Source organism: Mastacembelus armatus, chromosome 20 (genome assembly GCF_900324485.2).
Source record: "Mastacembelus armatus chromosome 20, fMasArm1.2, whole genome shotgun sequence".
Taxonomy (NCBI): Eukaryota; Metazoa; Chordata; class Actinopteri; order Synbranchiformes; family Mastacembelidae; genus Mastacembelus; species Mastacembelus armatus.
The window spans coordinates 2,349,168-2,376,928 of NC_046652.1; the positions used below are offsets into that span (position 1 = coordinate 2,349,168).

The window sequence follows — 27,761 nt, forward strand, 5'->3', positions numbered from 1 at the left end:
AAAAACCATGATAAACATTCACGTGGTACAGTTTTTGGGGGGTATCCAATTGTGGCAGTAGCCGGAACATGTATGTTGTATAGTGATTAACTTGATTTGTGTCCAGAGAATGAGGAGAGGATGTGACTAAAGCCTCTCTGGTTTGTCTCATCGGCCCTTTACTCGATGCGTTGTATGTGTTTTTCCTGCTCTTTACCATCGAAATGGACCTCGGTGGATGTTAGCAGCCGTGTATCCGTCCCAGCTCTCAGCTTTGCCTTTGGAGAATGATCCACCGGCAGGTTATTTTGTCCCAGGTAGGTCGTCTCCTTTGTTGCTGTTAGAGGATGCAGCCTGTCACATCAGTCTCCAGCAGCGGCCCAGCAAATGTGTTGATCTTCTCCCGTAGATGAAGTCAGATTTACTGGTAGCAGAACATCATCTGAGGACATGAGGTTGTCTGAATATTTTTCTTATAGCCGGATATGAAGCTCATATGGCCACAGTGTTTCATTTCAGTGAAAGTGTTTTTTGTTTTTTTGGGGGTTTCTTTTTTTTTTTTTTTTTTGAGGTGATTGACCTTATGGCTGCTACCAAACCACATCACTCCTGATAGTTGATTTATATCAAACAGAAAAAACTAAACAATAGAGCTATTGGATCTGGGATGAATCAAACAGTAGGTTGATATGTAAGGTCACTTTTAAATCTAATATCCACTCTTTTTTAAATTTATTTATTTATTTATTTATTGCAATTAAGCAACACAGCCTTAAATAGCCTCAACTATTTTCCTCAATGACTGGTGTAATGTAGCCGATTGACTCTGGAAATGTCAGAGCCCTGCAGATTCACCCTAGTTTCTCCTGGTTTGAAGTTTTAGCGCTAATAGGCCTAAAAGAAGACCTCCCTTCCCTCTTTACGTGGGGGATTCCCGTCCTCAAAACCCTCATAAGTTCTGCTGTAACACACTATGGTTGTGTTTTTCCACCGGTTTTCCTCAGCGTTTTGATATAAAGCAAATAAAAAACAAATAATACATTAGATCAGGTTCCTGGATGAAAATGACTGTATCACCTATGGATGTGACTTTGGGCTATATGTCACCAGTGATGGGGGTTGTCACACTGTTTATAAATTATGGCCATCACAACACAAACTCCTACATCTCAATCTCCAACTATCTGTTTCTGACACTTATAAATATGCACATATTCTCTAACATGGTTTGGCCGTAGTTAAGTAGGATATTGTCCCATATATGTAGCAAAGCTGTGATTTTAGAGGTTTTGGTAGTGTGAGGTTGGCCATTTTTATGAAGCCACTTCAGTGAATAAAGCTCTGCAGTGGTTGGCTGAGGTCCCAGAGGAGAACCCAGATAGTCTATGTGGACTCTTAGCCCCTTAGCAGTACTGCTGTAGTGCTACAGGGCAGCGGACTAATCATGTTATTCCCGTAAGCAAGTTGCCATTTTAACAGCGATTGACCTTTGACGTTTTTACATAATGTGTGAACCAAATGTAACGTTCTTAGACTTTTTTCTAAAACATTGCGCCGTGAGCTCTTTATCTTCAGTTTTTCTGCTGGTGCTGCCTCTCAGCATGCTTTGTAAAAATTAAGGAGAACATCACTTTGACACTGACACCATTTTTTGCTTTTAAACTGAAACATCAGCTTCTCTGTGACATTGCCTAAAACTGAAATTGTGCTTTAACTCTTTTACCTTTCAAGGATACTTAGAGTCAAGGCCTAATGATTACTTCTAGTATTGACAAATATATATGTTTGATTGGCAGGCTCCCAGACCTTATGAAACACATTGCTAGGACAGTAAGTGAAATGGACCAGTGTCATTATGCAAACACTAACGTGCCATTACAATTATGGAACAACTGGACAATGTTATTTAGACACAATAACAACTCGATTTAGGTCTATGAAAAGATTGTCCTGTCTTGTTATGGTTACAATAATGAAAACAGGTTTACTGTGGTTGAATGGTCATGGAGAAAAACATCCCGTGGCTCTTTAGTATGGAACTCCTTCTTTTCCCCCCCGTGTCATTATTTGGTGGGTAGACGTAAAATAAAATAAACTTTATTCATCCCTGAAGGGAAATTCAGGTCACATATCACTTAGCTAATTGTTGGTCGTAATGACCTCATGGTAGAACTGACATTTAGTCTTTTTTTTTCCACAAGAAGAAGACACTTAAATTAAAAGCATTAGAGACTGGTGACCAGTGGGACCCCACTTAGCATAGTGTTATACCAAAGTGTAGTGGGAGATACACCAGATTCTATTAATGCAAAAATGAACTTTTACAGCACTACAGTATAAGTTTTACTGTAACTGAGAATGTTTTCAGGCAAATGTAAGAATTAATTAATTAATTGTATGAATTAATTTAGTGAACTTTAATTATTTGTTAGAATTTGGTCTGAACTTACATTAAGGCATTTGTCACACCTTACAGTAGAGAAAGATCTGATACTAATCGCAGCCTTGGGTAAAACTGAAAGCTCCAACAAGCAAAATCAAACAGAGCTGCAGTCATCCGTTTGATGATTTCTTCTTCTTGCCAACCCACGGTAAACCATGTGGTTTAACATAAAGTGTTAATGCAGAGTACATGATCACATAACACTCTAGTAACATCATGGAAAAACATCAAACATTGCTTTTTACTGCATCACAAATGTGAAGATTTGCTGCTTTGGCTTTGTTTGGTGTTATATTTCTTATATGCTTAAGTGATAGTTTGAAGTATAGCTTTACCAATTTAACACAGAAATTGAAGAAGAGAATGACAATCCCCAAAACCCGGTCTGTGTCTGTAAAGATGCACCCAATTTGGATATTATTAGCTATTCATTGGCCCGTTTGGGCTTTTTTCACTGCATTATTGTTAAGTACTGGTAAGTACTTCATCGTCAGTGGTATTATTACATTCTTAAATAAAGATTAAGTATATAATCCTAACTTCATGTGGGAAATTTGTCATGTTCCTGTAGGAAACTATTTTAAATTCAGTTATATGCCGTCAGTTTTTTTGCTCCCAGCAATAAATGGCCAAATGGCCCTTCTGCACTGACATCACAAGTCACAGCCGTGGTGTTTGCTGCCCAGCTTTAGACTCTCAGCTCCTTTCATGTGGACGACCTGATACACTTGCAAATAGTGATTTGTGAAGTGCTTTTGGCCTATTTCACCCTGAGGATTCCAAAGGCAGCTGCACAAAACCAGGCTGAGAACTGTAGCTTGATAAGTGTTGGAGGAGATGAGGTGCAGTCATTTCATGGTGTTTAGTACTTTTTTCATGAAACACATCAGCACTTAAGTACATATCACCTTTCAGTTGAAGTGGAAAATAGAGCATCTTCAATAATGATTCGATCATGTGTTGAACAATGAGCTGAAAGAGGAAAACTACTTTACAATATAATTATAGACGTCATTACTGAACCACACTACTAGATCATCTCAGTTAAAGCTAAGCTTTCCTGTCTTCCACATGTACACTGAATTAATAATCATGTCATCTTATATGCAGTTATGTTGATTAATAACTGAACTGTCAAAACAAGTACGAAGGACAACTGAGAACATTTACCTGGGGATCAGTATGCCAATGTGTAGCTGGTTGTGGCACCATACCAATATCCCACTGTGTGGTTGCAGGGACCGTAGGGCAGGGGTCACCAACCCTGGTCCTCAAGGCCCACTGCCCTGCTGGTTTTCCAACTATCTCTGCCTTTCCAGTTTCTGATTGGCTGAACACACCTGTTCCAGGTAATCAGTAGTGTGTAGGGCAGGGATTTCTGGAAAACATGCAGGACAGCAGGCCTCAAGGACCCGGGTTGGTGACCCCTGCTGTAGGTTTTTGAAAATACTGTAACTCTGTAGCTTTGGCACTACAGTAAGTGTTGTCTTGTTTTTTAATAGTAAGATAACATATGTAGTAAATGTGACTGGTAAACATTAAGTTGGCTATTGTAGCATCCTCATAAATAAATGATAAAGAACAAAAGCTCTTCTACAAGACTATATATAGAAAATTACTGAATGCCTACTGCTAAAAGATGTGACCACAAAAAGTTTTTATAGAGAGGGTTGATTTCATGAAAATCTTATAACTAACTCCAGGCCAAAAGAAATAAGTTGTTAACACACACTGAGATACGATCACATTTTAAGGTGATATTCCAAATTCCAAACACTTTTTCATTTGCTCACCTGGAAGTCGTGGACCAACATGAAGGATTTAAAGTTGTGTTTTTATACATGTGGTATGTTTTGGGGTTGTCTTGAGGCATTTCTTCAAATTTGACAAAAATGTCCACTTGGGCTCAACTATGAACTGATTAGGTAGTTGTCCCATTCTTGCAAATACATCAGTAATACTTTGTGTGAGTTTTTTCGAATCTGGTGTCTCATAGTCAGTAGTGTTGTACAGTCCACTATGCATGGTTGGTGAAGGTGTACAAATGTAAAGCGGTAACTCTAGTTTTTCTATTTATTTCCTGAGGGAAATATCTGGCTCTTCGGCTGCTAAATGCTCCATTATGTTCACCAAAGAGCAGGTAGTGACCAGTGGCTTTTTAGTGAAGTTTCAGGTAACTGCTGCTGCCTAAAATGGCGCTATAGGACATTTGAGAATGACAGCTAACAATACATAGAAACTGACAAAAGCGAGTGGAGCTGCAGATTCAGATGATAATTTTAAATCAGTGCCTTTAACGTTATCACATTGTTTCACAAAGTCATTGGAATAAAACGTTGATCTATGCCACTTAAATCAAGGTTAATTATGGCTCCATAACCAGAGTAGTATTCATGAATACAGTGAATATAGCCCACTAACAGTTATATTGAATCATACCCTTCACCTGGAGGTGAACCACATTCATCGGCCTGGATCCCTAGATTTCATTATATTCCTGATAATTTCTTCCTTTTGCAAGCTGCCTCTCCTCTGCAGCAGTGCAAACCATGTGACCATTCATTGATGCACATGATAACTGATGAGATGGTTCTTTGTTGCTGTGTTCAATAAGTTTTAATTTGAACATCATTAGACAATGATGTGTTGTGTCTGTTCTTTGCTGTATATCCATGTTTGTGTGTGGAGGTCACGGCATTTGTTATCTGTTGTTTGTCTATCTGTCTTTTGTCTCCTTCTCAATTATTCATATTTTTATCTGACAAAGATGAAGTATGAATGCATAATGATGATGTTTATTGCCTCTAACATAACTGCACACAATTACCATGCTTGATCTTCACCTGCTACGTTCACTAGCTCTGTTTTTTTGTTCTGTGGTTTGTAACATGCCACCCTTCTCCCCCTTCCCTCAGGTTTTGGTCTACTTTGGGTTGACTGGTCATTATGCTGATGCAGCTCTGTAGTATCAAGGTCAGTGCCCCCCTCCTCCCGACCACCACCACAGTCTCATTCGCCTGCTTACTATCACCCAGCTCCCAGTTTGTCTGTGAGACTCCGGGTGACTTGGACAATATTCAGTTTCAAATGTGATGAAGTTCGTGCCAAAAGGTACATATTTTAACAAAAACAGTATTTAATTAATCATATCAATTAAAAGTAATATACTAGTATAAGCCTAGGCTAAATCAATAACAATCCTGTCATTTTACTAATATTACTCGCGTGGTGAGACATACACATTAAAATGATACTATGTGTGCAGATAACCTTTCTTTATCACAAGCTGCAGTACAAAGTGCTTCAGCGTTCAGATAAATCTATCAAGACTGGGTGAGTCGTGCCCTGAAGCTCCTTTCTAACTGGAACATTCTCTTATCTGATCTGAGATCACATGATGGAAAACGCTTCCCCTCACTTCTGGACCTGCTGGAAGGGATGCTGCATCATAGCATCCACGCTGCACGTGGATGCTATGATGCAGCTACATATATGATATAATGCTGCAATAATAAGGCTAATGCTATTGCTCCATCTCTTCAGTGGTTTCCAGTTGAAGGTAAATCACCTTTACTCTAAACTTTGAAATAGCAGCATCTTGGCTCTCACACAATGGTTGTTTCAGTCCACAGCTCACTTCACCTTTTTCGAACTTAATCTGTGGTCCCGAGGGTACTTACAGAATGTGGCAAGTGTTACTCATCCAGGTACATGTATTATTCTGTAAATCTCTAGTTTGCATGTTACCATTAGTATCTTACACTGGACCAGATAAACACACAGTTTAATCCCATGCAAACTGCTTCTGTATGTGAATTAATGCAAACTGCACTGCATGATTTATTGTTAAATGCACAGTATGTGGGCTATCGTTGAAAGTTTAGAAGATCATTTCTCCTCTTTATAATACCTTGGATTGCATGTTTTGTGGTGGGGACTTGCAGCAATCCATGTATCCTAACAGGTCAGTTACTATAGAGTCCTAGCTATGCATTTTTGCATAGTCTAGTGTGTTTGAGCAGTAGAAAAACATGTTGATGTCTTGGGGAAAAGGTGAAGGTGGTTGCTTTTTATCTGTTTCGAAACTGCGTAGCTTGCAGTAAAATCCACCCATTTGAAAAAAAAAAAAAAAACAGCTTCTCAGTGAGTGCAACCAGGGCAGTGGCATGCAGGCTGCTTGGCTTCAGGTTCTCTGCCCATTGCTCTGCAGAAAGGACTTGTGTCCCCCTTTGGCCACAGCATTGCGGCTTGTAGAGGGACATGTCTCCTGACAGATGCTGTGTGAGGTTAGGTTTGCAAGTCACTTTTAGCAAGTGGTGTAGTTACAGTACATCAAATCTGGAGCAGTGTAACTTTTAGGTGTGTGGATGGAGTTAAGGTAGGAAGCAGGGGCATGACTGTGATACTGATGGTTTTATCATTATCTATACAGCCCATGCTATCCAGGGTTGTGGACGGGCTGCAGCCAATCCCTGCCAACTTGGGCGAGATGCATAATTCCCCCTGGATATATTTGCCAAACACATAGAGACACACAAACACTCTCTTACATTTACACCTGCAGGCAATTTAAAATACCAATTAACCCCAAACTGCATGTGTTTGGACTTTGGGAGGATGCTGGAGTACCCACAGAAAACCCACACAGACATGGGGAGAACATGCAAACTCCACAGAAAAAGGCCTCAGGGTCGAACAGGATTCAAACTAACCTTCTTGCTGTGAGGTGACGACCTGATCATCTGTATCACATTTTGTGAATTTTGTTGAATACATTAATATGTGAGGGATTAATCCATAAGAGCGATTGCAGAGATGTTTTGAAATGCATCTTGAGGTATAGTCCAAACATGACTTTAGTCACCAACCATGGCTCAGCAACAACAGATTCAGATAAATCTTTTTCAAAAGAGAAGTAATGCCTGTGACAGCCACAGAGATTCAGTAGTATCATTACTCAGTGCAAACAGCAGTGAGACATTCAAGTTGAGCACATTCATCTAAAAAAGTAATCATTTGAATTAGTGAACCAATCTTTGCTATGTAATTACCATCTATCCCAAATGAATGGCTGTACTGGGGTTATGTGTCTCCTCGTTACTCGCTGTTGTACTGATGAAGTCAAGGGCAACGTGTCATATTTTCTTTTCTTGTTTTTGGAAGCTGTGCTTTGAGTTGGTGAAGACTCATCCTCTACTGTAATGTTACATTTAGCTGGGAGCCCTCTCACAAACTAGCCCCACCCCCCCAGTCTCTAATGTCAATGTCATCTGGATGTTGGAGCATTACTGTGCAGAATGATTCACATGCAGAGGAACAATAGGCAAAGCACGTTGTTGACTTTCTAAGCCCAGCAGTGGTTTAGAAAGAAACCAGGAAACCTGAATAGTGTAAAAAACTGAAGACGCTGGAATTGCCTGATGTCAAGTCACAGTGCTCATCTTCTTCACCAGTGGATGTGTATTATTTTCCAACTACAGACACTGTATTGGAACGAACTGTAGCAAATGTTGTTTCTTTCATCTCCTTAAATCTCTTCTGTGTTCAGTTTGGTGCAGACAAACATATCACAGAGCACACTGACGACTTCAATGGGCTGAATGATTATAAGACTGAAGACAGTTGCGGCACTAATTGAAGTTTACTTGATTACCCCGACATTCCACATGTTACATCGTCTAGCAGTACCAATATTATTTTATAGGCCAAATTAGATTAATTTTTCGACTAAGCTAGAATTCACTTCACTATGTAGTATTTGTTAAAAACAAAAAGAATTGATGAATAAAAACGCACCACTGGATAAACATGCCTGCAACAGGTTTGTCATGCAGCTGCTTTTGCTTTGAATTAAGATTTATGAACTTTACCCTGCAATGTCAGCCTAAACTAAACTCACAGAGGTAGCATGACTACCCTTCTTTGGTGTTATTCTTAGCTGCTGCAACTGCTGTTACTGAACCTTGTAGACCTGGCAAAGTGCACGTGTGCTGGCTTCTTCAGTGAAATGGGGAGAGCTTGCTGTTACAGTTTAAACCCCGGAAACTGCTGGTGCTGGTGTTTAAGTGACAGCAGAACAAGCACTTATGACTTTTTCACATCATTCAAACACAAAACATAACTGGATGCATTTGACAGAACATCCAGCCCTAAGACAAATTTTTTTAAGACTTGAAAATATATGGATCTATCCTTTAAGCTGCTGTCTAGTGGACCCCACAGAGGATGAAGCTAGATAAGTACAGAAGAACAGCAACTGCTGTATTAATTGATTTCCTTTGTCTTTAGAACATAACTGTTAGCTGTGTATTTTTTTTTTTCAGAACTTGTACCAGAATCGGTTCCTGGGCTTAGCAGCCATGGCCTCCCCAACCCGTAGCAGTCAGACCCGCCAACGCTGTAAGGATGGAGTTCGTCACAGCTATGGCCCAGAGACCTGTGCCATCAATGGTCTGAACCAGGAGGCCTTTATTTTGGGGCTGTCACGATCAACCAGTGACACTGACCTGGTCTCCCCAGATGCCCGCTCCACCCTCAATGTCAGCTCCTCCCACTACACCATAGGCCAGTCTGAAGACCTTGTGATCACATGGGACATCAAGGAGGAAGTGGATGCTGGAGACTGGATTGGGATGTATCTTGTTGGTAAGCGAGATATAACATAATCACACTGGATGATTTTAGCTTTAAAATATGGTAAAAAAAAAAAAAAAAAAAAAATTACAAAAAGGAGGTAGAGCAGGTCGAGTATGAATCCACCCCAGGCTGCCTTTGATAGCTGTTCCATCAGTGTAGGAGTGTGTGAGCGATTAAGTGTGTGTGAATGGGCAAATAGTGTAAAAAATGCTTTGAGTGCACTTGAGTGTGTTTAAGCACTATACAAGTATAAGACCATTTACTATATGTGTTGGATGAGGTCTTTTGAAATAGTGATGTGTAAGAGATTGTTCACTGTAATGAGGGTGCACTCCACTGACATGTCCTTTTGGATAGTCAAAAAGGGTTTAATCAGAAATTATATTAAAAAAACCTTCAGAGATTTCTGGCGGGTTGAAGTTGGTGTCTGGTTTTATCAGATTCATTTTCTTTTTTCAGATGAGGTTTTGTCTGAGAACTTTCTGGACTATAAGAACCGTGGCATCAATGGATCTCACAAGGGACAGATAGTTTGGAAAATTGACTCCAGCTCCAACTTCAGTGATTGTAAGTAACAAAATTTCCCACTATTTATCTGTTAGTAGAAAAATGTTTTTCCCCGGGGGAAGGAGTTTCTCTTAAAATCAGCTCAAGTTTTGATCTTCCACAAATAGCCTGTATTATTAAATTAGTTGCACTCCATGCAAGTCATAGTAGCATATAACAGTGAAATCTTGCACATTTCATTTCTGAATTCAGTCAGACTCTACAAGTCCCATGTCATGGTAGGCCTAGTCAACCTTACACTACCAATAGAACAAATAACAATGTATGTTAGTCTGACTGAAATTGCACTAAATTTCTTAAAGTAACCAACACACCCAGATAATGTGGATGGGAGTCAGGTTACACACTTAATGAGACACAAAATGAACGCTCTGTGTGTGCTCCACAGTTCCCACCCCAGGCATTGGCCTGAAACAAATTGTATAACAGAAGAAGAAGCTGATAATGAAAACGGACATGGCAAGTGCTAAACTGAGGCTCGTGGATGTTTGAACATACGAGGAGACGCAGTTTGTGCTGTGCCAACTTAAAGAATTCAACATTTTCAAAGACAAGGATGGAATGAAAGCAGCATATGTAAAATGTACAGAGCTGTGAAGTTGTCCATGTTTTCACTGCTCGACATGCCATCAGTTTGCTGCTAGGTTGTCAGTTGTTTGGTCTGTGAGTAATAGGTCAACCAGAAAAGGGTCCAATACTGACAATCTGAAAGGGAGCATATCGCCACCTGTCGTTGGAAAGTCACTCGGACAGGGACAGTCATGTAATTAAATGGCCTAGTCGAGCTTTAACAGCTGCTCAACTTAACTGTGCATGTAAACAGACATGACTGTTTGCTCTTCTGGCAGTAGCAATCATTGGAAAGATCTGATAAATCCACTATGCACTGCCTCAGGACCAAATGTCAGACAAAACATTTAGAAGCTACCTGGTGGACATAGTGAAGCCAGAACCGTACAGTATATTTTTCTCAGGAGTTAGTAAAGACCAAAAAAGATTTAAGAGGGAATGGCTGGCCATAAACATGAATCCAAAGGAATACTATTCCATGTTTGCTGGGTGTGTAAATAAGTTAGCCATAACAATTTTATGTGGTGAAAATATGTCAGTGTTGTGTTTAAAATCCCTAAGTGGCCAAAAGGTGATTTAATGCTGGTTTAAGCTTTTGAATTCACTCAAATAACACATAGTACAATAAGTGTCCTATTGTTGTTTTGCTTTTTATTTGGTCCCATGACATCAGAGTTGGACTTAAACCTCTTATACCAGTTTAAATCAAATCTAATCTATTCAAATATTAATTATATAGCATCTTTAAAACAACACAAGTTAATGCTTCACATTATATAAATAAAATAAAATATAAATAAAATATAAAAGAGAGAGAAAGTACATAGTAAAAGGTAAAAATTAAGAACCAGTATTAAATGTCTTATGAAAGAAATAATTTACACACGTCAGACTGCAGGTCTATAAGGTGCGGTCAGAAAGGTTGCATGCAGTGTTGCTGTGTTTCACCTCTCCTTGTAAAATCTGTGTCTGGCCAAACAAGCTGGAAAACATGGAGCTTAATTATGACCTTAATCTGCCTGTGTCCTCCAAGCATTTTGTATTTTTGCTATGCTTCCCCTGTTTTCCAAGAGACTGTGGAGTCACAGAAATGACACATTTCAAATAAAAGCACACTGTAATAACATTTACTATAATAATCATAAAGTCTAGTCATCATTAATAAATGATCATTCACAAATTTAGTATTATGAATCTTTCAGAAGCCACTAAGGACATATCAGATGTTTTTGATTAACCCCCCAAATTAAAGTATTATGTTCTGTACAGATGACTAAAGTCAGCAGTAAATTATTGATAGTTTTCTGCTGTAACCACACCACTACTGTACATTGTGCTGTCATTCTGGGACTGTCGTTCTACTCAAACCACATCACATCAGCTTGAAGACCCAGTTACACATTTCACATCTATACACATTTCACAGCGACAGGCTACATCAAGCAGGAAGTCTTTGCTGGAGAGATTCATTCTGAAAAAATGAAAAAGATATGTTGTGTAACAGGCACATTTTAAAAGCCAAATGAAAAAGGCTGTGGCATAAGATTGAGTGTAGATGACCATCATTTTTACCTTCCTTTACAACACATCTCTGTGTCCTCCTCAGCTGAGACCCAGGTGTGCTTCAGATATTACCACGGCGTTACTGGAGCACTGAGGGCTACCACTCCCAGCGTAACCATCAAGAAGGGCTCTGCAGCTGTGAGTTGCACCACAGTTTATGGATTTATGCAGCTTTCTGTCACTCAGTATCTTGTGATTCAGTGGGAAAGGGAGTCCATCTTCTTCATTTTTGTTCATTTCAAACAGCCAATCAGGTACAAGTTGCTCCTTATGTTAAGCTGCATCTACAGCTCTGCTTTAGAAGACAGTGAGTATGTAGAGTATAAGGTACTTGGCAGCATCTTGACACAGTTTCTCTTGTTCTACCTCAGTGTCTTCTCTCTCTTCACATTCTCCCAGACTGACTTGATGATGTTGAGATCAGGACTGTGGGGGACCATGTCATCTGTTGCAGGACCCCTTGTTCTTGTAACTCTGGCTCTATGATAAAGTTTATTGTCATGCTGCAGAATGAATTTGGGACTGATCAGATGTCTCGCTGATGTGTAATTTATAAAACTCAAAACATCTAAAATGCCTAAAACCCACTCAAAATAAGACAAAGTAAAATATGCTATCGGTCAAAAATTTGACATCATTCGCATTTTTTCAGTTTATATTGACATGTAAGTCGATCCAGTTCTGTTATGTAAATGCCAGTAATGGTTTACTTTCTGCAACAGTGGAGGTAAATTGTGGTTTGAAAATTGATGCAAACAGTTTTTACATGAGTCCCAACCTTTGCTGAGTACTTACAGTGTTTGAAAAGACTGTGTTACTACACCCTCTGAAGCAATGTTTGGATAATACAGCAGGGCACAAAGCTGTACTGTATTTTGCCATTTTAATGGTGACGATATGAAAATAGGGAGTTAAAATAATGAGCAATAAACTACTTCCAGGTTGTTTAAGAAAAGAACAACACAGTTTGCTTCAAATGATGAACAGCTGCACAGTCTCCAGACTCTCCAGGTGAAGAGCTAAAACAAAGAAACCTAAAAGTGCAACCCAAAACACTTGTTTACTGCTCCACTCCCTTACAAGGGATTTTTAAAAAAGTTCAAAACTTATCTTCAAAGTCTCCAATTTCTCTCCGAAACCAAATCATCAGCAAGCTAACCAAAGTCACAATAGCCTAGTAATGTTAGTGGCTAGCCTGGGGATGCTATTGAGTCTCCTGTCTGGCCAGAATCAACTAAATAAATACAATGAAATTATGCTCATACTCTCTTATTCTTATTTAACGACAAAGTTTCTGTTACTAGTCACAGCCAATCACACTTAATATCTGTTGTTAGAAAGACGAGAAGTCAGCTTTCTCGTTCAGATGTAGGTGACCTGTGGCTCAGTAAGTGTTGATCAATCAATATATATATATATATATATATATATATGTCACTGTCCCTTTAAAACTTCCCTGGTATCAAAGAGTGTCCAGCTTGGCGATTGGGTTTCCATGTTTGCCTTCCCATTCTGCTGCTGTGGGCCCATGGAAAATGCTGATGGGCCCAGAACCTGATCTGTTCTTGCTTCCTGAGGACAAAGGAATAAAAATAACTGCCATAGGAAGAGACAAATAGGGAAGGAGGAGTAGATACAGCAGAAGAGAGTCCGGTAAAAGTGAAGCATTTACATGTAGGTTTTTGGTGACAAGAAAAGCACCAGGTCAACCTGGAGGCTGCCACACATTCAGACAGAAGAGGAAGAAGATGTGTTGTGTGTGTTGTGGACAGAGAGACATGCAGCAGAGAGAGATTCATCTGCTTTGTTATTTTCTGTAGCAGAGAAAAGACAGCAGTTGTTTGTGTGTAATGGATAGCATATGTCTCCAGCTGGGACTGGTGTCCCCCAGTCATCCTGAGAGAAGGAGCGGGAGAACAAGGCTCGCCTGGAGACCCTGGCTAACTGTAAATATTCATTTTGTCTTTCTTTTCTTCTTACAATGTGTTATCTGCTTTTCACTTTGCTTTCTCATTGTGTCTGTGCAATTTATTCTGTTATACATTTATTTACTATAACCTCTGGCTTGTAATACAGGCTATTGTTCAGCCTGATGTGTTTGCTATATGTGAGTTGATGAACAAGAACAGTCGAAGCATTATACAGTAGGAATAATCCAGTCTTTTTAGCTTTCTGGCAACTCAATACTGTATCGCGAGGGAGACTGCATAGAGGTACTGAGCTGCTGACTCAATTGTCGTCCAGCAAAAATTGCATTTTGTGTTAAAAAAACAAGATACAACTTTAGAAAAGTTTGTAGGTGCATTATTTGAATTTGAGGCAGATGCAGCCAAGCTATTTCCCTCCACTTACACTCTTTTATTACACTCTATTCTAAGCCAGGCTAATCACATCCTGACTCCAGCTACTTTACACACAGATATTAGCAGTGATCAATAGCAATGATAAACTAATGAGTAATTTGTGATAAATGGATTCGTTATGGGCGGCACGCTGGATTAGTGGTTAGCAGTGTTGCCTCCCAGCAAGAAGATAACCAGTCAGGGGCCTTTCTGTGTGGAGTTTGCATGTTCTCCCTGTGCTTGTGTGGGTTTTCTCCAGGTACTCTGGTTTCCTCCCACAGTCCAAAAACATGTATGTCAGGTTGATTGGTGACTCTAAATTGCCCATAGGAGTGAGTGTGAGTGTGTGAGGTTGTTTGTCTCTATGTGGCCCTGTGATGGACTGGAGACCTGTCCAGGGTGTACCCCTGCCTTTCACCTAAAGAGAGCTGGGATAGGCTCCAGCAGATCCCCGTGACCCTAATCAGGAATAAGCGGGTATAGATAGTGAATGAATGAATGAATGAATGGTTTTGTTATGCATTTAGGTCATCCCTCTGTACACTCACTAGGCTGATTTGTAGGACCAAAACAGGACAGGAAACAATAATTACTTATTGGACATATTACTGGTAACTTATACTGTGTCAGGATAAACTAGAAAGCAGTTTTTCACTTTACACTCAACATATAATGAAAGCTTGGTACTTTTCACATTACCTCTAATTTGGTTATTAAAGAAATAATTTGACATTTGCTATCTTGCTGAGAAAATCAATACACTCTTCACTGATTGTGCTTTAACTGTGTAGAGCCATATCTGCTCTCAGCACCAAGTTGACCCCCTCTATATTACACTGTCAGACATCTCAGCCTGCCTTAAGAGGTACAAGGATGAATTAAGATATCTCTCACACACACAGAGAAGTTGGCGCCTTGGTCTATCTGACTTGTAATGTAAAGATATGCATCAACTTTGTCAATGTAGGCTGTCTCTTTTACTCTTATCATGGTTGTGCTGCTTTTATTGTGAAAATGTCTCCTCTTACATAATTTAAGATTTCTTGCAACATTTTGAGGTTGCTTATAAATTGTACATTCTGTTCCTTCTAAAAATTTAAAGCACCTGGTATTTGGTTGATTCTGCAGCAGGAGGTAGATTATTAAGTGCACTGCAGAGGGATGAAGGTGTCATTTAGCTTATCTGTGAGATTAGAATCACAGATGAGACCTCTGACTGTACTCAGCAAGACAGATTAGCATCTCATTAAAAGGAATTGGTCCAAACATATGTCATATCCTTTATCCCCTTATCTTGTTGTTTTCACTACAAGTTTGTTTGTTTCCAGACAGTTGCATAAGCAATCATTGATATATTATTTTGGAAGACTGACACACTTGGCTGTTCATGTTTCTATTGCATAATGGCTCCACGTCTGTGGTTATCTCATTGTTTTTGTAATGATGGATAACCAAATTAGCAAAAAGCATAACTTGACAGAACTACTAATAACTAACTAATACTTTTTCTGGTCGCTGCAATGTTTTTCATTGACTGTTTTATTGACGTAAGCATCAAAATACATTTTAATGAGACTGGGAAAGATTGCCAACAGTATCCTGTACATGAATGTAATCCTGTGACGCAGAGTTCTGCAGAAACATCAGTACTGCTGGTGTATAGATTGACTGATCTGCCTAACAGCAACTTACAAAGTCTCTTCTCTGTAGTTTACCTGAGGATTTATCACACAACAGTAGAAATGTGTGCTGTGTTTCATTTACAGTGAATCTCCTGGTAGATATTGTTTACTATTTTTCTGAACATCAGATCCAGACACATTCCAGGTTTACATGTAAAGTCATCTCAAGTAATGTAACCGTTCGTTTTAATGTTTCATCTTATATGCCACAATAAGACATGTTCACTTATGGGATGTAGTTTTTTGTCCCTGGTGCAGAATCATGCAGCGCTCTAATTTTCAGTTGTACACCAGACTGACAAACTGAACATGAAGCACTCTGTGACATGTAATTGTCTATATATGAATCCTGATTTGAATCCTTTAATATAATACAGTCTCAGAACTACTGGTGGACACTAAATGCAAAGGCTTAGGTCCAGGCTTCACAAGGGCAAGATGTGATAAATTATAAAATATATATATATATATATATATTGCACTGATGATACACACAGGGGCGGCAACAACCTCTATAATTTCAGTAGGTTAAGTTCAGTTGTTTATCCTTCAGCTCAGACCAAACGTCATGTCACAGGGGCAAACTCACACTTCTCCAAGATCCTGCTTAGTTTACACACTGCTGGCACAGCATTGATGCCTTCATTAATTATTTAAATCTAAATCAGCAGGATTTAATATTAACTGACCTTGTGTGCTTTTTCTAAATGCTAAGTAGCAAATCTCCAAACCCTGTCTTCTATTGGTTTGTTAAAGCTATAGGGCCTGTTTTATTTTTTCTCACACCAATAAGTAAGGACTGATATTTTTCAAACATTTTGTTTATGTTTATTTGACTTACCTATTTTCCAAAATATAGAGAGGGAGAACCACACAAATTGATTTACCTGTAATCAAATTGTTTGCACAAACTAGTTCTACTGATATTTCAGCAATTGCTGCACCATTGTACATCAGCTGCCTGGTAATTCTACTATTGATATGTTTGTGGTGAAGCATGTTAATGTTTGGGGTTTTGTGTATATTTTGGAAGCAGTGGCTAGAAATCTAGAAATGTTTACATGGAGTGGCAATGGACTGGCAAAACATTTTGGTAGTGTGGCATAAGAAGGTGGAATATGTGGGTCCTTATAGACAAAAAAATACAATTACTGCTTCTGCAATATCTGTGCTATCATTATCTTTTCTTGCTCTTACATGACTGGGTTTAGGGTTATATAAGGGGCATTTCCACTGTATGGTGGAGTTGATTCAATGTGATATTGTCCTCCATTTTTTCCACTCTCCATTAGCTCCACTGTCTCTTTTCCTATCCTCCATACTCATCATTTTCATGGCTGAAGAATCATTGGCAGGATAATGAAGACAGTATTGATTGCTTACTGAAAATGGAGCTTTTAAAACACTGTGTTAAAATTAGATTGGATTGAATGGGATGGCTTCTCCCTACCTAAACATACATGTATTTGAAGTCATGCTGTCTGATAGCTGTGTTTTAATGGAAGGTATTCATAGTGTAATTAACTGCTACAGATATTTTCTTTTCAGCCTGTATTTAGTTTTACTATATGGTACTCTTTCTTGTGTACTGATATTTGGCTGCAGTGACCCACTTTACTCACAGACATCATTAAAGTTTCATTCTTACAGGAAACAAATGAAGATCCTTGTGTATAAAAGAAGGAAGGGCTGAGTGTGTTTCCATGTTCCTCTCATTTATAGACAGTTCTGAACTATTTATGTCTGTCTTTTTTCAGGTATTAAAGCCAGTGGTTAGTCCTGAAGTCAACCATGGGATGGGCAACAGGAGACTCATCAACTTTTCCCTATCAGGTATGCTACACACACAGTGCCTTTTAGTCAGTGCTGTCCTCATCTGACCCACCTGCTGACCTGCAGCTCTGTCTAGCAATGTAACTCTAGGGTGGATGGTCTATCAGCATTGGTTAGTTTAAATTGATGCTACAGTAGCTCATGGTAATGTGAAAACAATATGAATATATACAATATTGTTGAAATGAACTTGCAAGTCCATATGGAGGATAAGACTAACGTCTTACCTTTTCTGTGACCTGTAGGGGCATGTACTGCAACATTATGTGCTTAACAAGATGTCTACAAGCTTTTAACATACAGGATATCACCACAATCCATTATAGTGTCCTATGTTTTATGTTTTCAAAAGAAAAATGATCTTATAATATATATATATTTTGGAGCAAGATACTTAAACAGATCTCTGTAGGATATTGTGTATTGTAGTCCAACTATAACAGCCTTGGGCAGATTTGCCAAGTGTGCTAAAATTTTCATGACTTTAAAAACTGAAAAAACTTTTTTTGAGGGGGATTTTTAAAAATGTTTTCTAATAAATACTGCAGTTTTTTTCTCAGTTAGAATATACAAGTCACCAATGAAAATCCTGCATCACAGTTTGTAACAGAAGACAAATGTTTTTGTGTCACTATATTATATAACCCCTTAATGTTTCATGTCTTTCAGACCTCCAGGCTGTTGGTTTAAAGAAGGGGATGTTCTTCAATCCTGACCCTTACCTAAAGCTCTCCATCCAGCCTGGAAAGCATAGCATCTTCCCCTCACTGCCACACCATGGCCAGGAGAAACGGTCCGGCGTGGTCTGCAACACAGTCAACCCACAGTGGAGCACAGAGGTAGGACAGACTTCAGCCAGAATTCCCCCGCTCTTGCATGTGTGGTCTTTATATAGCACAATTCATACCCAGAGGCAATTCAAAGTGCTTTTCAGACACAAGAAGATATTACCAATATTTAAACCAAGAAACGATGAAAGCCAGTGTAAAATCAATTAAGACAAAGGCAAGCCATTGTCAAAATAAAAGAAAGTACATAAAATAGAAACAGGTAAATAAAGATACAAATAGTTCACAAATATAATTACAGAGCAGTAAAAATGTAAGTTGCCAAGTGTCGCTTCCTTCTCACATTTAAATATTGATGTCTTTAAAGTATTGTAAGGCTAGAACTGTCAGCAGATTTGACATGAGTCTTCACAAATGTTCGTAACTAACTCGTATTTAACAGAAAGGCATCTGTTTATACCAGATCGTAAAGGCTCTCACACAGTGTCGGTATTTGACTTACACACTGAAACTAGCAAATGAAAAGGTTGGATAACTTTAATACAGTAATATTCCTGCCTAGCTGAATAATGTCTATATCAATGACCTTTAAATTTACAATCGCATCTATATCTCTGGATAATATTATTGTTAATCGTAAGGATTACCTTTCTTTAATTATCAGTATGTTGGTCTGCGTGTTTTCTTGGTTTCGACTCATTTTTAGCAGGAATAAATTTATTCCAAAAACAGTTGCAAACAAAGCAGAAACAATTTTTCAGCTTAGTTAAAATAAAAAGTGGCATAGTGATATAAGCCCATGATGTTTAATGGGGGGAAAATATATGCGTAAGAACCAAAAACCATAAAGAATATCCAGAAATTCATAGCTCCTAATTGAAACCCATTACAACAGAATGCAAACAAAGAAAAGACATAGTTGGTTGCTGCTTTGCTTCAGAAGGAGAGTAAGAGGGTCAAAGTAATCCATGAAAATCATGTTTACTGTGTAGAAAATAAGATCAGCCCATTGATTTTCTCATTCAGGACATTTTCTTGGAAGCCATACATTTCTGAAAAGTTCATCACCAGCCAGTCCTCTTGTGGACACAGCAGATTAGTGCCATGGGCAATAGCTTAAAAAATAACCACCTTATATACTGTGTGAAGGTAGAACTTCATCATATTGTTACGGCCCGACTAAGTCTGTCCACATAGTGTTTGTGGACAGGAAAAATCACGAGTCAGTTTGGATGGTGTGAATATTCACAAATAAAATATTTATTACCAGAGAAAGGAGGTTTTACCATAAACATCAGGGAGAGTCAACATAACAACAAAGAAAGACAAGGTTGCGCTACAGACTAGTCTCCAAGGAAAAAATATTAAACATACAACCCTGCGTCTGAATCCCTAGGAGCAAGGAACAATAGAAGAAAAAAAGATTCCCAAAATTGCAGCTCTTCCTTACTGTCTTTCAGGCAATGCTTTGGGTACAGAGAAAAATACAAAGACACAGATACACCAATAATCCACATGGCCTGACTACAACCACCAGAGGCTAAGGACTAAGCTCTCACAATGCAAAATAGTCAGACATGAAAGCAGGCACCAGACGTGCAGCTCCTCAGTCTATACTGTATGTATTGGCAACTGAACCAGGATTAGCTGCAGGTGTGTCAGTCTCAGCCAGTGAGTGGAGACTGGGAAGGATCACCAGGACCTGAATCAAAGGGAGCAACACTGGACTTCCATGCATAAGTGGCCAAAATCCCATAAAAACAATATTGTGGGATGTAACAATATTTAAAAGCACGGCCAAAGGAAGTTTTTTTTATATAAATGCATTGAATTTAATGCTGTTGATTGTTTCTGTTACTCTGTTAGAGCATTCATCCACTGAACGAATGGTTCAGGTATCGCCAAGTGACATCAATGTTAAAAATAAGGCAGATTTATCCATTTTGATCCAGATGCTGATCACCATGGTCTGCAGTGAAATATAACCACAGTGCCCTTTTTTATTGGTAATAAACAGAAAATCTTTTCTGCTTGATTTAAATATGTCACAGATCAGTAGTTTGTCAAACAAAAGAAAGAAAATAAGCTTCACAAAACATTAATAGTACCTGATGCTGGATATGACATAAATAAAAAAGATAAGCTAGTTATTTGGATGTTGCCCTGCCATTTCAACTATTCTTCAGCTGACAGTGCTCACATATGTAGTGTTACTCTACTTTATGATTATTAATACCTTGTAAAGAATATTTAAATAATTCATGGCTCCAAACTATTAAAGGTAGCTAACCCTTTAATGGTAAACAATTATTATTATTATTAAATCTTCACATCTGAAGGAAGGAATTCTGTTAGGAGAGACATTAAGACTTAGTTCTTTAAACAAAACTATAAGCTAAGATATGTTTATATAAGCATTTTATGTAGTGTTCAGCTTTGATGTGAAAGTGTCACTACTTACTACTACTTAAAAATTCAGTGTTCAAGCATCAGTGTGAAAACTAAGTTATTTTATTGGGTATAAGAAAAAAGAAAAAATGTACTATAGCCAAACTGCACTACTGCAGATATTTCTCTTTCCCCTCAGTCTTCCTCTTCTGTTCACCTTGTGGTTTAATTTCATACTTTTCCTGTTCAGCCACTTATACGACCGCACAGTCACCCACAATTAGCTCAGTCCATAGCAGTTTTCTGTTTTATACCATTAAAGTAAAAGGATCATTGGTGAGACAGGCATATTTTCTGGTGGAACAGCTTTCGGGGAAAACATGAAATGAGATGGGTCAGTGATTAATCAGAGGCTGATGTAACCCGAGAAATGACTCAGAGCTTTGTTCATATTATTGAACAATTTTCAGTCTGACTGCCGTGAATGTCTAGGGATGCTCCACAGCATCGTCTCTATCTTAGTCTTTATTGTGTCCTTCAGAAGGCCTCACACACTCAGTTAATGCAGAGTCCCTCTTGGCAACATCCACTCAGCTCAAGCCACTTTCCTTTTCCAAACTGCTTCCATGTTGAGTGGAGCTCTCCCTATTTGTCAGTAATGTACTATATAACTCTAATGGGTCTCCATAGCATGCTAGCTCAGTCACCATACCAACCATACTGCTCTCCAGTACTTGCACACTTGAGAAGCAGTTCTTACTCAGTTTGAAATAAATGAAATAATAATATCTCAAATATTATGTGAGTAAATGTGCCATGAGAATAATGGTATTGCTGGAAACATGTGCAGTGCTGGAAAGCATCTTTGATGGATTTATTTTCATTTGCCGGTGTAATAGACCAAGATTGGAAACACATCAGAATATACAGCAAGCACTATTATAAGGGCATACGCTTACATGTTAATGTAATGTAAAAGCATCTGACAAGCTCCCCCACTCAGACATATGTACTGAGTAACATCGAGTCAGGAAGGACTAGAGTCAAAGGACACTACTTGTAGTAGTTTGCCCTCTGCTGTTTGGTGAAGAATAATAAAGAAAATGTTAGGTGCCAGCCTCATTGGATTTACGTCCAAACTGATTCCTGGATGTCATATAAATAAAAAAGTACAAAACACTCTATGCCATAGTTAACAGCCAAACTAAAGGTCTTTCAGCCTAAGCATCAGGCACTGACGATGCACTTCTGCCAGATGTGCTGTGTTTCTTCCCTAATCCCAGTTTGAAATGTAACATTACACCTATTTTAAGCATCAGGAGTTAACTCATTGCTTTTCAAACTACTGCATAAGACAGTTATATAATGTTATATATTATGACTGAATAATTAGTAAAGCAGCTGGGCTGATATGTAAACTCAGTCCACTTTTGGGTATGTGTGTAATTGTAGCATGACTAAAAATAACAGGGAATGTCGAAGGTATGTTTGAGGTCATTCAGAAACTGTTTCTCCATATCAAAGTGTGTCCACTAGAAAGCACTAAGAGGCTTACAATTCCCCAAGTAGAACATTTTATTCCTAAACAATCTGTAGTTATTCTTGGTCTTTTGGATGAACACACTTTTTAACCAAGTGCCAGCATCACAAACTGCAGGCATGATGTCTGAAAGATGATACAATATGGGAAGGGATAAAAGTTTCAAGGGATCGACTCACACTATGCAGCAAGTCAAAATATATTAGGTAGTCAGATAATCCCATTACTTAAGGATTACTCCTTCACTTTGCTGTGAATAGCTTTGTACATTTCTCTTGTTCTTCAATATTAATTGTGTTACTCCTTCATTCTTAAGACTAAACTCACAGCTTTTATATAATAAATACAGGCTCAGCTTTTGTTCCACTTGTCTCTTCTCTGCTCGCTCACTCCCTTTCTCTCTTCAGACCTTTTCTTAGCCTATCACCCATCATCACGTCCTCGTTTACGGCTTCATTTAACTCCTTTTCCTACAAATGAACAATTCAATTCAATTCAATTCAATTTTATTTGTATAGCGCCAAATCACAATACAAATCATCTCAAGGCACTTTACAAAAACTAAAACTAAAAACCCAAAAATTCCCTTATGAGCAAGCACTTGGCGACAGTGGAGAGGAAAAAAACTCCCTTTAACGGAAGAAAAAAACCTCCAGCAGAACCGGGCTCAGTTTGGGCGGCCATCTGCCTCGACCGGTTGGGGTGAGTGGATAGAGCAGAGAGAAAAGAACAGCAACAATAAACAACAAATAGACACTGCAAGTTGGTGGGGCCAGTAACTGCACATCAGCGATAAACAGCTCCAGGACCAGGGACACCTGCAGAAGGTACAGAGAGAGAGAGAGAGAGAGGGAGGGAGAGAGCACAAACTAGGGGAGAGAGAGAGCACAAGGTTAGTAACTTTCAATGGTGGAATATACATGAGGTGGGGGGGGTTAGGGTAGGGGAGCTCAGTGCACCGATGGTCCTCGGGCAGTCTAGGCCTATAGCAGCATAACTAACTAAGGGATGGTTCAGGGTTGCCTGAAGCCAGCCCTAACTATATGCTTTGTCAAAGAGGAAGGTTTTAAGTCTAGCCTTAAAAGTACAGAGAGTGTCTGCCTCCTGAACCCAGGCTGAGAGCTGGTTCCACAGGAGAGGAGCTTGATAGCTAAAGGCTCTGCCTCCCATTCTGCTTTTGAGAACTCTGGGAACCACAAGTAGGCCTGCACTCTGAGAGCGAAGTGGTCTATTGGGATAATATGGTACTATGAGGTCTTTAAGGTATGAAGGAGCTTGATTATGAAGGGATTTGTATGTGAGAAGAAGGATTTTAAATTCTATTCTATATTTTACAGGGAGCCAATGAAGAGAAGCCAATATAGGAGAAATATGATCTCTCTTGCTAGTTCCTGTCAGGACTCTGGCTGCGGCATTCTGGATTAATTGGAGGCTTTTTATTAAGATATTAGGACATCCAGATAGTAATGAGTTACAGTAATCTAGCCTTGAGGAAACAAACACTGTACACTTTTACTGCACCAAGACAAACTCTGCTCCTCCCAGCCCGGCCCCTGTCTCTCCTGCATCTTCCACTCACAGTCACACTTTTACTTTATTTGCTTCCTTCTGACTCATCCTGTAAATTATTCACTCTAACTCCTTTTCATCCTCCTCCACTATCAGCTTGCGCGCTGATTTCCCCAGCCCACCCGCCTTACTTTGGCCTTTTTTCTCATTTTTTATACCTTTTGAGTGCAGTTTCACCTGAACCCCAGTGCACTCTTAATGTTTCTACATTCTCCTTTTCTCATTTTACTCCTCTGTCTTGCTTTGTTAACCTCGCAATTCATATCTAGTGAAAATTAAATATCACAGACGCTTCAATTGTAGATTTTTCAGAAAGATCAAATTATTGGCCTGCATCAAGAATATAAAACAACTAAGGAGACAGCTTAAATGACTGAAATTGGGTTGAAGTAATGCATCATACTTAGTGCCCACTCTTATGATCTGTGTTTGCTCCATTTGGCATGGTCTATATTCAGCAATGTTACATGGCAATAAAATGAGGTCAGCTGACTACTTGAATTTACTGAATGACCAGGTTATACTATCAATGGATTTTTTCCAGAATATGTTTACTACGGTAGTCCAATAGGATGGTTTGCTCTATACCAATAAATCACATAGCATAGCTGACTGGCTCACCATATAGTGCACTACTGTGTTTACTACTGTGTAGTACTGTAGTTCATTTTGCAGTGTCATCACTAGAATCTGCTAAATTGTTTACATTTTACACATTTTTAAGAAATGTAAAATACAAAGCAATGTTTGTTTACAATTTTTTGTATCGTACATAATTTCATATGACATATTATCAGTCTAGTAACATTCTCATCCTTGAGATGCCTTCTCCTCTGTGTCCTTTTCTCCAGAGGTTTAACTTTGTGTCTCTGCCCACTGACGTCCTGGAGATCGAGGTGAAGGATAAGTTTGCAAAGAGTCGGCCAATCATCAAGCGTTTCCTAGGGAAGCTCTCTGTCCCTGTCCAGAGGCTGCTGGAAAAACACGCCATTGGGTAAAATTCAATACACCATTATGCAGAAACTTTGTTGTTTGACTGAGCAGGATAGTATTTATCATCACCCAGAATATTATTCTTGAGCTGTGGAAACTTTTTAACCACACAGACAGGTGAGAAGGATTCAGGATTTCATTGATCAAGGATTTCTTTAATCTTATATCTGTAAATGTGTATTTTGGTCCAAATCAATATTGTAAAGCAATGTATTCATTTATTTTTCTCTGCCTGTGACTGGTTTTGCAGGGATCGGGTAGTGAGTTATTCTTTGGGTCGCAGGTTGCCAACAGATCACGTCTGTGGCCAACTGCAGTTTCGCTTTGAGCTGACCTCCTCCATTCACCCAGGTATGTTATACCATCTCATAGCACTGGACAAACATCATATGGCTCTTGGCTATAAATTAATCTGTTGACATTCACATGCTATTTAATTCACTCAAGTCATTTGTTAATTGCCTTAACTTTGAATTTTGGAAACTACTGTAGATGAGGTCAAACGTGAAAAGCGGTTCAAGTGATTACCTTGTGAGGACACTTGATTGCTAGCTGAGCACAGTGTTTTAGGTGCTGCTTTTCAGTCTAAAAACTATTGTAGTGCAAAAATAGAGTAATTATAATAATTGCACTTTGAAATTATGAACTCATTTGCAAATGTTACTAATGTAATAATAAATAAGCATGAAGTATTTTTTACAATGAGATGTCAACCTTAGCTAACTTGTATTTATTAAAGGGTTTTTATTGTTAATTATATACTTGAGTGCCTGGAATTTGAATTTTTATGCTACATCCTACCTGTGGATGAGACCGGATCTTTTCCTTTCTTTATTATAATAACACAATGTATAGATGAAATCTGTACATTGTGTTATTATAAAATATAATACGTATAAAAGTATTATAAAGGATACAAAGAATCTGTCAGGATAAAAACCAAGACTGTAATAAACCCAAGCAAGTCATTGTCCATTCATAGTCTAAACAATTTTCTGCTAGTCAAGGTCTAATTACTAAAATTGATTCAAGAACCTAAATTTATTATTTGTGGGTGAATTATTAATTTGTCACATAAATCAGATGTGCTGTCAGGACCTGTTCAGTGCTTAGTGTGAATAACCAATTAGAAATTTTTTATTTTGCCTTTGCCATTTTTAAATTAGAGCTCCAATGGTTTTTCCACGTCAAAGTGTTTTCCACTATTGGGGTATTGGAGAGTACTACTGCATATGTGAAGAAAGTTGCTCCAGATGGAGCTGTTTCTGATCAAGATTAGCATCAGTTGAGACTGAAGACTATGAGTTTGAAAATGAAAAAATCTTGTATTGTGGAGTTAATACCAATGAATTTCAAATGAGCTTACTGGACTCCTCATCTCTGCTTTAGAGGGAGAGACTCTGGGATGAATTAGCTGCTATTAGCATAACATATGCTAATCTCCAGTCTATGAGTGGTTGAATCACACTGACACCAGGCTTTAAGAAGAACGATGTATGGAATAAAGTAGATGATCTCTGATTCTGCTTCTTTGGAGTTCATTCATGCAAGTCATCACATTGTGTGCTTGGCAACTGAGGAGTTATACACACACGAGACAAAAAGGCCAGCAGATGACTCTGGATAAGAAATAGAAACTTTTACTGTGAGTGAAGCCCTTTAATTCTGAACAGGGAGAACCAAGGGTGAAGTGACAGACTGAATGGATGTCTGTAGTGAGGAATCAATAATCCTACCTTACATCCAAGAAGGAACACAGGCCAAAGGCAAAGGCAAAAAAATTGTGGCAGAGTTCACATACAGGTAAGTTAACCAGTGCAAACAGGTAAATTCCAGAGAAGCAGGCTGGCTGAAGGCAGAGTCCTAGACAACCAATGTTCCTCATGAGCAGTATGAGGAAAAAACCAGGTGGCTGGAACAGCAAGGGGGGCACACAAAAGAAACGGCACAGGAAATGTAGGTGAACAGCCCTGGGAATAGAGAATTGTGGTACAGGAGAATTTGGACAGACTTCCATTTACTAGTCAACCAGGTCTTGACCAAAGAATGCAGCATGGATATGCTTCCAAAGGAGGATGAAGCAAGTGCAAGGAGAGACTCTCTCTGGCAGCGAAAATAGAGACCAACATTGTGAACATTTGGTTCTTTCTGCATGAGCCAAATGCAGAACTCTCCTGGATGATGGGCAGGAGGTCAGCTTTGAAAATGGAAACCCTTGCAAGGGCAAGAAGGACACATGCATGGAGCAGGATGCACCACAGTCAGATGGTGCACAGTATTGTAGGTAAACTGGCCGTTAGCAGAAGCAGAGGGGCAAGGGAGGCTAATTCTGCAGCCTATCGTTTCAAATGGAGAAGTCAACCCCGGAACCAACTCTAAAGCTGAAGACGCAGACTGGACTGAAAAGCCCATGAACACTGGGGAGACATCACTAAGGGAGGCCAACTCAGATGGATTGAGTAGGCTGAGAGGCAGTGATGGCAATGGTCAACTAATGATTCACCTTGGAAGCAAACAAGGCGTTGGCGGCAACACCTCACCCAGAAAGCCAAAGGCAAGATTTAATTCTTAATCAGCGAATGACTCAGGAGCAGTCAAGGCATTGGCAATGATAGGAAAAGGATGGATACCATTTGTTCTGATATCAGGATGATATCACTTTTTTTGAGTCATCACCCATAGTTATCTCCTAGGAGTAGTGAGGCAAGTCACCACGGCTGCTGTACTTTAAAATCAGCTAGTCAAGTGAAGGCTGGTTTCCCTGTAGACAGGACTCAGACTAAAATACAAGCTGGATGTTGATTAGAAGGCTGGGTGCTGGAGTGCTAGCTAGAGTTGAAGCCAGCTGGGAGACAGCAGGCCACTCAA

General features: G+C 39.1%; 1 protein-coding gene across 1 annotated transcript in view; it reads left to right on the forward strand.

Annotated features, from left to right (window-relative positions):
- Positions 1-266: 266 nt before the first annotated feature.
- hecw1a (HECT, C2 and WW domain containing E3 ubiquitin protein ligase 1a) overlaps positions 267-27,761 on the forward strand; it is a 49,316-nt gene continuing 21,821 nt past the window's right edge. Inside the window, exons 1-8 of the mRNA XM_026292277.1 lie at positions 267-296; positions 8,746-9,067; positions 9,518-9,625; positions 11,802-11,896; positions 17,540-17,615; positions 18,285-18,454; positions 24,752-24,894; positions 25,144-25,244. Coding sequence (XP_026148062.1) covers positions 267-296; positions 8,746-9,067; positions 9,518-9,625; positions 11,802-11,896; positions 17,540-17,615; positions 18,285-18,454; positions 24,752-24,894; positions 25,144-25,244 — 1,045 coding nt within the window. The remainder of the gene's footprint in view (positions 297-8,745; positions 9,068-9,517; positions 9,626-11,801; positions 11,897-17,539; positions 17,616-18,284; positions 18,455-24,751; positions 24,895-25,143; positions 25,245-27,761) is intronic.